A 14,330-nucleotide genomic window follows, 5' to 3' on the forward strand; every position below is an offset into this window, starting at 1 on the left:
TCAGGCACTTTGTCTATTGGATCTAATCCCTTGAATCTAGTTGTCACCTCCACTGTTTAATTGTAAGGGATTTGATTTACATTATACCTGAATGGTCTAGTGGCTCTTCCTACTTTGGAATCTGGAAGAGATTATATTTTCATTTTTTTTTTCCCATTGGATCTGTAGGGGAGATATACAAGAACCTCACATATACAGTGTTACCATGTGTTATGTGCTGACTTTTGTCCACCTACCCAAATTTATATGTTGAAGGCTTACTTCCCCATACCTCAAAACACAACTATATTGTGTTTCCAACTTAATTGGAAATAAGGCTTGAAAGAGCTGACTAAGTTAAAATAAGGTCATTCGAGTGGTTCCTCATCCAATCTAATTTGTGTCCTTATGTTGGTTGTTGTTATTCATTCCATAGGTTGTGTCCCATTCTTTGTGGCCCCATGAACTATAGCACACTAGGGTTCCTGTCCTTCAGTATCTCCCATTATCTCAAACTCATGCCCATTGCATCAATGATGCTATCTAACCATCTCAACCTCTGTCACCCCCTTCTCCTCTTGCCCTCAATCTTTGCCAGCATCAGGGTCTTTTCCAGTAAGTCAGCTCTTTGCATCAGGTGTCCGAAGTATTGGAGTTTCAGCTTCAGCATCAACCCTTTCAATGAATATTCAGTGTTGATTTCCTTTAGGATTAACTGGTTTCATCATGTTGTCCAAGGGACTCTGAAGAATCTTCTGTAGCACCACAATTTGAAAGCATTAATTCTTTGGTGCTCAGCCTTCTTTATGGTTCAACTGTCATCTTTACATGACTATTGAAAGAACCATAGCTTTGACTATGTAGCCTTTTGTTAGCCAAGTGATGCCTCGGCTTTTTAATATGCTGTCTAGATGTTTTTCCAAGGAGCAAGTATCTTTTAATTTGGTGGCTGCAGTCACCCTCTGCACTGATTTTGGAGCCCAAGAAAATAAAGTCTGACACTGTTTCCACTTTTTCCCCATCTATTTGCCATTAGTGATGGGATTAGATGCCATGATCTTAGTTTTTTGAATGTTAAGTTTTAAGCCAGCTTATAAGAGGAGGTGACCTTATCAGAGGAGGAAATTAGACACACAAAGAGACACCAGGAGTGTATGTGCAGACAATTATGTGAAGGGACACCAAGAGGGCTGCCATTTGCTGGCCAAGGAGAGACGCCTCAAAGGAAACCAAGCCTGTTACTGTCCGTTTACTCGTGGACTTCCAGCCTCCAGAACTGTGAGAAATAAATTTCTGTTGTGGAGCCACCAGGTTCTGTGGTATTTTATTATGAAAGCCATAGTAAACTAATACACACTGATTATGTCTACAGGTAATCAGGGTTGGTCAGGACAGATTAATGAACATCATACAGCTCTTGTCTTCTTTCATACTCCGTTCTTTCATACTTTCATACTTCTTTCATACTTCTTTCATACTAACCAAACATAAATGCATCTCTTTCAAAGCATATGAAGAAAAATTCCTAAATGCAAGACCAAATACCATTGAATACACTCAATATAGCTTGTTACGTCCCAGACACCGGCTGAAGAACAAACCGCTCAGAAAGCAAATCCAAACATTGCTTTCCCCCCTATAAATCCTATAGAGTTTTGCATTGTCATTAACTGAGAGCTAGATAGTTTCAGTGGGTGAGTGTGTGCGTGCTCAGACGTGTCCGACTCTCTGGACTTCGGCCCGCCTGGATCCTCTGTTCATGGGATTTTACTGGCATGCATACTGGAGTAGGTTACCATTTTCTACTCCAGGCAATCTTCCTGACCCAGAGATTGAACCCACATCTGCCCCTTCTGCACTGCAGGCGGATGCTTTACCGCTAAGCCCCTGGGTAACATATTTTAAATATTCATTAAAGTAGGAGTGTGATTGCAATTAATGAAAGAGTTGAATGCTTCTGATGTTCAAAATAAGCCTTACCTTTGTTTTGGGTTCTAGAATTTTTACTCCATAAATTGAGATTTGCAACTCAACTTTGGGAATTTTCTGGCCTTCAGATTTCTTGATATGTCTTGCAAACTACAAATGAAAATTTATTCACAAAATTGTAATTTTGTCTATGGAAAATGAACACAAACATGTATTTAGAGTTTACATTCAGTGCTGAAATTTCATTAAATAAATTATTGCCTATTGCCCATTATATTTTTATAAATCCCACACAGCCTCCAAATATTTAGAAATCACAGTGATCTACCATTACTATCATTAAAATCAGGCTGATTCTCAATAACTTAAGAAAATTTAATATACTTCTTTCATAATATTCCAAAAATCATATTCATATCAAACAGAAAATGAAAACTCTTTGTGTGAAAATAAGCAGAGATATCTTTTTCTGTGGATCTTTTGTTTTTAATGATTTTAGGAAACTTGCAGTCCAGAGCACTAGATCTTTGCATTTCCAGATACTTACATTGTTCGGTATACTGTCTTGCCTAATGAAATCAATGAATGAAAAGAGACAGATTACCATATTCAAACTGAAATTAATTATCCCAGCTAAAATACTCAGTACTAGACTCATTCTCAGAGAAGGCAATGGCACCCCACTCCAGTACTCTTGCCTGGAAAATCCCATGGACGGAGGAGTCTGGTGGGCTGCAGTCCATGGGGTCGCGAAGAGTCGGACATGACTGAGCGACTTCACTTTGACTTTTCACTTTCATGCATTGGAGAAGGAAATGGCAACCCACTCCAGTGTTCTTGCCTAGAGAATTCCAGGGACGGGGGAGCCTGGTGGGCTACCGTCTATGGGGTCGCAAGAGTCGGACACGACTGAAGCGACTTAGCAGTAGCAGCAGACTCATTCTAGAGATATTTAAATGTACTGGTTTTATCTGGCAATGCTGCCCTCCTGACCTTCCTTCTCTCCTCCCTCCTCTACCTCCACCTTTCTTTTCAAGAAACAGAAAAAAAACTATTCACAAAAATTGTATTTATTAACCCCTCTTCAAAAAGTTATTTTCTAGTATAACATATATATATATATATATATATATATATATATATATATATATATATTCAGCATATGGATCACCCTAACTTGATTCAAAATAGACTATCTGTAGGGCAACGTGGAATTTTGGTCATCTTTTGTGTGCCATATTTATTTACATTGTGTATTTCCTCCTAATTTGGGACAGATGTAAATACATGTGGTATACTTCAGTCCCAGAACAGAGAGTGGTTAAAAGCCTCTTTCTCTTTTCATGGCTTTGTACTGCCATGGAGAATAATATAATTAATGCATATAAGGATGCCTTGAAGTGTCTGCCTTGATAGCCAGGGCGGGGTGGGTGGGTGGAAGAGTTCCATTTGTTTTATTCCATTTTGGATGGTACAATTTTTCAGTTTGCTCTCTGTCCTATCCTATAAATATAGGCAGTTTTTTCCCTCAGTATTAAGCAGGCTTACATTCTGCACATAAATGTGACTAATTCATGCCAGGGATTTTTTTTTTTTTTGTCTTTAAGAAACATTTTTCTTCAGTGCAACCCTTTACAAATTATCCCAGCTCTCTCCCAAAGAAAGTGGATTAATTTGTTTCTTTTCCTTTCATAACCTTCTTCCTGTATTGCTATAATCAAAACAATTTGGGGGTTTTCACATATGGAGGCTGACAACCTAAATCAGCTGCTTTCCATCCATGTGAATGCATCTGAACAAAGCCAGCCCCATCGCTGGCCACAGAAGCAGTCTAAACTGGCTTCCTGGGTGCTGCTCTTTTCCAGGAACAATCAGCAATAGGTCTTGAAGCCTTTTTCACATCGTGACACAACCGTTCCTCTGACCTCTTTTAGTTTCCAAACACCCATCACAAGACAACCACTAACATTAAACTTATCTCTTATGTCTTTTCTGTCAGAAAGGAAAGAAAGGAATAAAAAAGGGGAAAATTTGAACAAGGGGAAGAAGTAGGGGCTACAAGTAGAGAAAATAAAGAGGGGAGCAAGGAGGGAGGGAGAGGGAAACAAAAGAATGAGACAGAAAAAGAAACAAGCATAACATATCTGATCTATGGCTTATGAAACCTTTTCCTCTGCTTCATATCAAGATGAAGTGATTGTGCTCAAAGAAGATTCAGAGGTCATCCAATCTGATTGGCCCATTTCAAAGATGAGAAAATAAGTCTCAGGGGAGTTACTTTGGTCATAAAATAGGTCTGTAGCAATCAGCCTTTAACTGTTTCACAGACCTTGACAAACATTTAGGCTGAAGGAAATATTTGTTCAATCTGTATTTTAAACAGTTTAATATTCTCATTCCTGCTTGCATTTTTTAAAGATAACCTTATCCTATAGTTTGCATGATCCCCATCTCTGAATTGCATTCTTAAATACTTATAATTTATATTTTGAAGATATATGCATGCTTATATTGTATTCTTTTCTCGCCCTACCTACTACTTGAATTCTAATGCTTAAAAAGCCTTTTTGAAGGTTTTTTTTTTTTTCCCCCCTCATCTTTGTTTCAGTGAATATATTTTTTTGGTAATCTAGATAGAGTGATCTACTAGTAAAACTTGAATATAATAATCAAATAAAAATGTTCAAAGGGAGTAGAGCCTAAGAATTCTGGAGGCTATCTGGATACAACAAACAAACAAAAAACAAGCTTTTATCATCACAAAATGATGATGTATTACTAGAAGTACTGTATAAAGTACTACATAAAGTACTACGTTAAATGTACGCCACTGGCAAATAGAACAGCTAAAGAAAATTTAAAGAGAGCACTGCTGAGTTTCAGTATCATCCTCATAACAATTTCTATTCATTTCTCAAAAGGACTTAAAAAAGTAAAATCTAACTATATTGTTAATGTAATACACATTATTAAGCAATTAAAATTAATGAATTAATTCTAATCCTCTTTGTGGTTCTTATAAATTGTTGATTTAATTAAAAGTTTTGATAATCTCACAGGGAAATCAGTTATGTGTGTATGTTTTAACAATTAAAATAAGCTCTAATCATTTCATTAATTAAATAATTGGTTATAAAAACAAAAACCATTTGCAGTAGGCTACACAGAAAACGTGAAGTCAGGTGGAGAAACTGGTGGGCCTAGATTTAACAGAACATTAATTTCCAAGTCCACATGCCTTCATGCAATTTTAAGCTAGCTCTGCTTGGGTGAGGGGGTCTGTCCTCTAAAGCTGGGGTCCAGGAATGCTGCTCCCTGGTTATCTCCCAAAGAATCCAAGAAGTTTTGGCCTTGCATACCAAAATTCATCCACATGTAAATATCACAAACAGCTTGTTTATGAAACCTCTGACATTGTTTATGAGCCTGCTGACATCTGTAGTAATTGTATTAAAAATAAATAAATCACTATTAAAAATAAAATTCCTAAAAGTAATTTTGATACTAAAAATAAGAAGTTGAAAGGGTTTTTTAATTATTACTTTTTGAAAATTATGGCATTTTCTTAAATCATAGACTAAAACATGATTAAGAGTTGGAAATTGTTGAATGTGATCGAGAACTAGAAAACGTTTTGTCATATATAGAACTTTTGAAAGTAAACACATAAAAATTATGATATTGATGAAAACTTTATAAATTGTAAATTCTCCACAACAGAAAAATTGTACCCAATAAAATAAAGTTTTAAAATTTTTCTTGAGAAATAATTAGGCATAATCATAAAAAATACAGTAATGAAAATCGTGGAAGTTTTCTATCATCTTGTATTAGCCTTACATTTTGAGTATTTCTTTAAAGTCAGAAGCTAATAGATTAATATTGCAAACATCTGAAAAATTACCAGGTTTAAATAAAATGTTACCTTGTGGGAAAAATAAAATCAAATACTGAAATATAGTGGATAAGAAAGTACACAGAATACATACTTTGAAGAATACTAGCAGTAAATTAAAATTAGATATGTGTACCCAAAACCCAGTTAATAAGCAAATTGTTCTTTTTCTTTTTTAGTAGAACCATAGCACCATCTTCTGGCTATCTTTACATGACGACAGAATTAAAGAGGAGCCAGTGTCTAGGTCTTAAATGTAAATACTCATATACTTTGAGTTATAGCATCTGACCTTTGACACAAATAAACAAAAAAATTAAGATAGACGTGAATAAACATTTTTTATTATTTTAATTATTTCAGTAATCACTACCTTTATATATATTTCCCTGATCTACAAACATTTTGCAATCAACAGACTAAAGATTGTTTATAGATTAAGTATTCTGAAAGGTACTTGAAAGAGAAAAGCTATTATCAACTGAGTATACGTTTTTGAACTACATTGCATGATTTTTATCTTATTGTAAATCATATTCCTTTATTAAGAGTACATTTCCAAACATGAAACTAGATAAGAACTAAATACAAAGTTTCACAAAAACACATAAAAACTAGCTTTTTTTAGAAGACATTTCATCTCAGATATCTTTTTATATATTATCACTCACTACATAATTGAATACTTTGGAGTTTGAATTTGGGTTCATTTCATAAAGGACCTCCTAGGTACAAAGAAACATTAAGTGTAAATATCATTCTTTTATAAACATTCTGATTATAGTGAAGTTGGACTCATGTCCAAAGTGTGCAACATTTTGAACATTTAGATGGAATCTTATTCTAAAGGTTGTCCATAAATTGTGAGACCTTTTAAATCCTGTTTTAGGGCTTAAATTATTTGCCAAACAAGCACAAGTACACTTTTGTCTAGTGAGGGTCACTTAGTTGTGTCCAACTCTTTGTGACCCCATAGACTATATAGTCCACGGAATTCTCCAGGTCAGAATACTGGAGTGGGTATCCTTTCCCTTCTCCAGGTGATCTTCCTAACCCAGAGATCAAACCCAGGTTTCCCACATTGCAGGCAGATTCTTTACCAGCTGAGCCACAAGGGAAGTTTAATTTAATTTTTTTTTTTTTCTAATGAACTGTTAAAAGTAATGATTGGCTTGTCCCCTTTTTTCTCCAAATGGGAGTGATATCACCTTGGAAACTTTTAGTATATTTCTTTAAAAACAGGAAAAACATAAAATATTTTAAAAATATAAAAATTATGTAAAATAAATGGATAAAAATTATCTACTTTTATTTCTTTACCCAGAAAACAAGCCAATTCACTTCAATTTTTTTCTCTCAATTTAAACAGTAAATTCCACCCGATATGACACTCTCAAAGCAAAGTAATATATTTTAATGTCTGTGGCTTTGCCTGGTGCAGAGGCTTACCCATCCTATAGAATAATTGGATAATCTCAAAACTAAATAAAGTTAGAAGAGTGTTGTTTCTCAAAAAAATTCTGAGAAAAACCAGAGAGAATAACACTTTATTATGTTGTGTTAATAACACTTTAATAGTGTTATGTTAAATTTTCTTAATGTGATAAACATGAGAATTCTACTGAAGGAGTTTTTGAATCTTAATATCTCAGAGGAAACAATGTCTTTGGGGACGGAATGCAATTAGAAAAACATGCAAAGGATGCATGGCAATTATGTAAGATTTTCTCAGGAAATTTGCAGATTATGAGTATGTGGAGCTGGTTACTGTTTTTTTCTGCTTTTATTTTCACCAGTTCCCTGAGTCTGCTCGTGGATATGGCCAGACCCTTGTGGGTTTGTCCATTAGTATGTCTTTAATGTACAGTGTCACTGCAAAAGGCTGCTTTGGAATGAATTTTACTTCTACATTTTCGACTGGTGGGTTCCATTTTCTAACTACAGTAGATTGTTTTGTCTTTGAGTTAGGGCATGAGTCCACAATGCCCAAGCAAAGTAACGGCAAGCTACAGAATGCCAACACTTATGAGACATTGCTCTTACATTTTTTTGGTTGTTGTTGTTGACTATAAAAAACTACACCTTAAGAAACTGTGAAGACTGTGCCACATCCAGAAAAATAATTGTGTCTACATAGTTTTCATTAAATACGTTTCCTTGATCTAGTGGTATTCATTAAATAGCACATTTTTACTAAGACTTATCTGCCACAGAGCTATTCATGCTTTGAATTTCCATAGGTCTACTGATGGCTGAAGGTAAGTTCAGTACATGAGACACTTACTTCGAGGGCTTGCTTACCTTTAGTTTCCTTACAGCGTCTCTCACAACTTCTGTTCCTTTGGGCTGCTCTACTTCTGTGCTGCCAAGAAACTGAAAATGTTCACTGTGAGACAGGCTTTACTACATCATATGTCATTAAATCGTTTTCAGATATATCATGGGGTAACAGAATGACGTGATAGTAATTCAAATCCAAATCCAGTGCAGAGGAGTTACTAATTTATATTATTTTACATGATAGGAAAATATTAACACATTAATTAGACACATACAGTTCCATTATTCTAAGATTTCTTAAAATTACACTTTTCCTAAATAATTTGCTTGCAGATTTTTAATGGAAAGAAAAATAAAGTTATTTTGTTGGGCCCAAAGGAATAAAGTTGATCTCAAATTTAAAATTTACAACATGTGAACAATTAAAAAATTGTTATCTGAAAATTTAAAGTATATACATTTTTTCATGTTGTCAAAAATATATTTAAAAAATTTAATGTGCTTTAATGTAGTTTATAATGTAAATCAACATTTTTCTTTGTTTTCCAATTAGCATATAAAATTTAATAACACAGATTTAATACCTAATATACAATACTCATCAAAACCATAAAGTACATTAAAAAATAAAAAAAATACATGCTCTAGAATTTTAAAGGATCCCTAGAGGTTTTTAGTTAAAACCTAACCTATCCTCCCCAAAAGAAAAAAGTTTGATAGTAATTACCACACTGTAATAAAATATCTATCCTGGAGCAATATAATACCTCCTAAACATAAGACCAATATGGTGAAACATTCAAGAAAAATTAGAATTGACATGTGGATATTTTATCCTACAGAATACTTTTAAGTAAATAGCAAATAATCGTTACATTCATTCAGTTCAGTTCAGTTCAGTTCAGTCGCTCAGTCGTGTGCGACTCTTTGCGACCCCATGAATTGCAGCACGCCAGGCCTCCCTGTCCATCACCAACTCCTGGAGTTCACTCAAACTCACGTCCATCGAGTCAGTGATGCCATCCAGCCATCTCATCCTCAGTCATCCCCTTCTCCTCCTGCCCCCAATCCCTCCCAGCATTAGAGTCTTTTCCAATGAGTCAACTCTTCGCATGAGGTGGCCAAATACTGGAGTTTCAGCTTTAGCATCATACATTCATTAGACATATATAATTTTCCAAAGACATCTTCTCTCATCACATACTACCAATCATAACACCAAAGTGAGATATGAATTCATCAGTTCCTAAGTAAACAGACAGATGCATGGATACGTATATGTGTATGTGTGGGTGCTAAGTCACTCCAGTCATATCCAAGTCTCTGCAACCCCATGGACTGTAGCCCACCAGGCTCCTCTGTCCATGGGATTCTCCAGGCAAGAATACTGGAGTGGGTTGCCATGCCCTTCTCCAGCGTGTGTATATACTTTACATCAACTAATTAAGCAGAATCTTTTTCATGTGTTAACTCACAGAATGGAAGTGAACAAAATAGCAATATAAGAGTGTCTTTTAAAAATCACATGTGATTCCTTCTTTCATTTTTGAAAAAATAACAATAACTAAAGAAATTAGACTTTTGTTTTTTAAACTGGGCTCTGTGTATTACCTTCATGAAAATTACCTAGGAAGCAGGTTAAAATATAACAATGCAGATTCTTCGGTCTAATAAGGGTAGGCTTAGGGAATTATATTTCTAAAACCATCACAGGTGATTTCTTTTAATAAAAATCTAGGGAATAGACTTAGAAAATAGTAACAGGTCAGGAGAATAGTGGAAGGTTGACAGAAAACCTGAGATGAAAATACAGGAGATAACTGCTGACCCCTTTCTGATGAGCTCATGAAAAGAAAGTGAAGCTCAGAAGCATTAAGGCAAAAAGGCTTCAGTTTTCAGATTCTATAAGATACAACAGTTTCTCTTTCTAATATGTTTAAACTATGTCAGAAAACTGCTACTAGGTCTGGATGTAATACCATTAGGCACTATGTTTGCCCCAAAGTGATCTCAAGTTGGTTGACCAGACCTGCAAAAAAGACCAAAATAAGTGAAGAAATTATCAGCTAAAATGGAATTGAAAAGTTGTCCACTAAGATATGGATTGATGCTTTTGAACTGTGGTATTGGAGAAGACTCTTGAGAGTCCCTTGGACTGCAAGGAGATCCAACCAGTCCATTCTAAAAGAGATCAGTCCTGGGTGTTCTTTGGAAGGACTGATGCTAGAGCTGAAGCTCCAATACTTTGGCCACCTCATGCGAAGAGCTGACTCATTGGACAAGACTCTGATGCTGGAAGGGATTGGGGGCAGGAAGAGAAGGGGACGACAGAGGATGAGATGGCTGGATGGCATCACCGACTCGATGGACATGAGTTTGAGTGAACTCCGGGAGTTGGTGATGGACAGGGAGGCCTGGCGTGCTGCGATTCATGGGGTCGCAAAGAGTTGGACATGACTGAGTGACTGAACTGAACTGAAGATATGGAAGACAACCCAACTGATTCCTGACACCAATGGACCCATCACATTTTCTTCTGTTTCAGGTCAGTGTACTCAACTTTGTCTGTCTGTATGATATAATTACATGGGAGGTTTAAACAGACCAGTGCCTGGGACTCTGATTTAATTAGCTGGGGGTGGAGTTTAGGGCATCTGAGTATGTTAAAGCTCCCCAGGTGATTTTAATGTGCCACCAGGTTTGAAAAGCACTGTTTTAGATCATCCAGAAAGGATAAAGGGTCTAAGTGACAGGAGGGGAGCTAACACAATAGAAGCTGTTTAGTTCTGAGAAATCTATGGTGTAAACTGTTCTCAACATCTCTGTATTTATCATATCACTGAGAGATTCCCCACTAGTGGTTGGTCTAGCATTAGCAGAAATGGGAGGTGAAAGCAAACTCTTTACAGATAAGTGATTATTGAACTACAAGAAGTGTCTGATGTGTTGATAACAGACTGTAAGAGTTACTGGAAATATTTATGGGAAAATATTCCTTACTTTGGCAGCAATGTCATGAGTCATAAGTGTTATATGTAAATAGGTCCATACGGGGAAATGATGGAAGAACTCCAAGTACATTCTAAATGAATCAACCTCTTGTGGTGCTCCAGGAACCTTTTAATATGTTTCTTTCACATTAGCTTTAATTAAGTCATCTGAGGGATGAAACAGGGAGAAGCCTTCAAAGACTGTGGGAACTAAAAAGACATCTGATATGGAGTTTGCCACTTAACCCTTTTTTTCTGTGTAATGTTGGATGCACTGAATGGGAACAATTTTAAAACTGAAAAGCAGATTATTCCTCATAATAGTTTAAGTTTAAAAAGTCATAATGCTTCCTATGATTAAGGTTTGTATTTGTATGCATTCCATGTCTATATAAAATATTTAAAAGATTCTTGTATTCATGTATTCATGTATTCAGCATGCTGGAATAAACCCTAGGCTTAGAATTTGAAAATGTTAGAAAAGTCATGATTCTTGAAAAATAAGAATAATTTGTTCTTTTTTCCTTACAAAATTGCTCTGAAAACCAGTTGCAATAACAGATGAGAGGGGGAAAAAAAAAGAAAACAATCCCGTAAACTGCAAAATCCATTATAATTATGAGGGATGGCCTCTTCTTAATTTACTGATTCTTTGGAGATGAAACTAGAATCCGGTGGATATCGGTGCCTGCTCAGCTTTCCTTGGATCCTCTTTATCAGCACTGGGATCCATCCTCCAGCTTCCCCATGCTTTGCTGGTAAGGGCTCACACCAAGACTTTCAGAGGATTCCCTATGGTCATTGAGGTTACTTTGCCAGTACTGAGAGCTGTAAACTTCTGGGAGCTTTCTGCTATCTCAACAATCTTTAACCAATGACTGGTGCAGAAGTGCAGAGGGCTGGCCTCTTTGCTGGGAAGCGGGGCAAACTCGAAGGTGTAACATCCTGTTGCGGAGCTTTCCTCAGAATCAGGCTGCAGCTGGGGATTCACTTGATTTCCTCCCCTCATCTGTCTGCCTTCCCGTGTCCTTACTGGTTGTTCCTGGGAACACTTCCTTAACAATCTACTTCCTCCCAGATCTTAACCTCAGGCGCTAATTCTGGGAGGAATTGCCTTACCTTGCTGTTAAGGGCTTAAATGCTTACATTCAGGAATACACAGTGTGGCACACCAACCCACGAACGGCTGAAATACTCTGGTCCTAAGTGCTCTCCAAAGGCTTGCATACAATACAAGTTAGAGGAAGGGCTTTAGTTTCCGTATTTTCCCACTCTACCTGGTGTCTGAAGGGGGAAGGAAAAGAAGGAACGGAATCAAGCCATGGCCAAGGGGTTAATTCATCCCATCTCAATCAAGCTGTTAACTAGCAGGAGAAACAAGGCCAGGGGAGTTGTGTGTTGCAAGATTACACCACCATAATGAGTGAAATCACAGGCACAAACCCAGCACATCAGACTCATCCCCAATACACTAGAGACAGAGAAAAGACTGTAAAAGACCCCAGAGAGAAGCAAAAATCCGACAAAGGCCAGGGAATATGACATCAGACTTCACACCAGCGATAATGGAAGAAAAATAACTTCAAATTCTAAGGAAAAAAAAACCAAACAGATTTAGGGCAAGATTACAGATTAGCAAGAGAGGGAAAACTATGTACTAAGATGGACTAAAAATTTAAATTCCTGTATCCCAGTTCTCCTTAGGAGAAGAGGAAAGTATGTACAATACAGCAAAGGAAGAAATACAACCCAGGAATCAAGGGAGGATGACAACCACTACAAAGATGACAAATTGAGGCACGATAGTTAAGCTGGTTATCCAGAAACAAGAAAATACTGAGCTGAAATTAATTGTGTCAGTGAGTGACACTGAGGGAAAGAGCTGGGTAACAATTTGTTGTTTCATTATTATTTCTTGGAGAAATATTTAAAATGGACATAGATAACGTTGATAAATGCTTCCCTGGTGGCTCAGTGGTAAAGAGTCTGCCTGCCAGTGCAGGAGACACAAGTTCGATCCTTGGGTCAGGAAGATCCCCTGGAGAAGGAAATGGCAACCCACTCTAGTATTCTTGCCTGGGAAATCCCATGGACAGTGGGCTACAGTCCGTGGGGTTGCAAAAGAGTCAGACATGACTTAATGACTAAACTACAACAAACTTTGATAAAATAAAAATTGAATTAAGCCCCCAAATGATAACAAGTTAACGTTACACATACTCATTTATTCCTTAATAAAAAGTATTTACTATGAGTCAAGCATTTGCTAGTTGTTGGATATATAACAGGTGAAAAATGTCCCTGTTTTGGTATAACTTACATCCCAGTGAGCATGCTTGTGTGTGTATGTATCCGGGTATGTATATACGAACGTATCTATATATTTCTATATTTATATCTAGATCACAAACATATTTCTAATACATCTTAGATTGTATAAGTAAAAATAACACAAATAATAACATAGGGCAGAATATAATATTTAAGACTGAGTGATCAGGAAAGTTCCCTCTAAAAAAGGTGACAATTTAACAGAGACCTAAATGAAAGCAAGAAATGAAGAGTACACTCAAACACATTGAGTTCAAGTTCCTCTGAGGTGTCGGCTAAAGAAGCAGACTCAACAGCAGGGTATACAAGTGGAGCCTGGGGAAGGAGTGTTCTGGGTAAAAGGTATGGATTAAGGAGACCCTGGAACTGAGGTTTCAATGGAAGGACAGAGAAGTGTCAGAACCATGGCTTCCCCAGGTAGCCGCCGTGTTGCAGAGGGAGATGAGAGAGAAGAATGTTGCCAACAGAAATAAACGTTGAGGGAAACAGCAAGGAGAATCAAGAAAGTTGTGTATGCTTAGACGCTCAGTTGGGTCTGACTCTTTGCGACCCCATGGACCGTACGTAGCCTGCCAGACTCCTCTGTCCATGGGATTCTCCAGGCAAGAATACTGCAGTGGGTTGCCATGCCCTCCTCTAGGGGATCTTTGCAAACCAGGTATCAAACCCAGGCCTCCTGCATTGCAGGCAGATTCTTTACTGATCAAGAAAGTTAGATCCTTAATATTTATAATTAAGATTGTCATATCAGCAAATAAAATTATAGGATGCTGCTGTTGCTGGGAATGTAAAATGTTACAGCCACTCAAATATAGTTTGGTAGTTTCTCTGAGGACTAACATGAACTTATCATAAGACACAGCAACTGCACTTTTTGATATTTATATCAAAGAGATGACAACTTATATTCTTGTTAAATATTTTCG

At 36.7% G+C, this 14,330-nt stretch overlaps 1 protein-coding gene across 16 annotated transcripts in view; it reads right to left on the minus strand.

Moving 5' to 3' along the window:
* GULP1 (GULP PTB domain containing engulfment adaptor 1) overlaps positions 1-14,330 on the minus strand; it is a 329,862-nt gene that overhangs the window by 56,763 nt on the left and 258,769 nt on the right. For 12 of the 16 annotated variants that reach the window (XM_069577023.1, XM_069577024.1, XM_069577013.1 and 9 more), the window contains 2 exons: positions 8,105-8,176; positions 1,960-2,058 (listed from right to left, as the gene is read on the minus strand). In XM_069577023.1, the coding sequence (XP_069433124.1) occupies positions 1,960-2,058; positions 8,105-8,176 (171 nt within the window). The remainder of the gene's footprint in view (positions 1-1,959; positions 2,059-8,104; positions 8,177-14,330) is intronic. The other 4 variants (XM_069577026.1, XM_069577020.1, XM_069577025.1 and 1 more) reach the window with 1 other exon arrangement.

This window comes from Ovis canadensis, chromosome 2 (assembly GCF_042477335.2).
Source record: "Ovis canadensis isolate MfBH-ARS-UI-01 breed Bighorn chromosome 2, ARS-UI_OviCan_v2, whole genome shotgun sequence".
Lineage (NCBI taxonomy): Eukaryota > Metazoa > Chordata > Mammalia > Artiodactyla > Bovidae > Ovis > Ovis canadensis.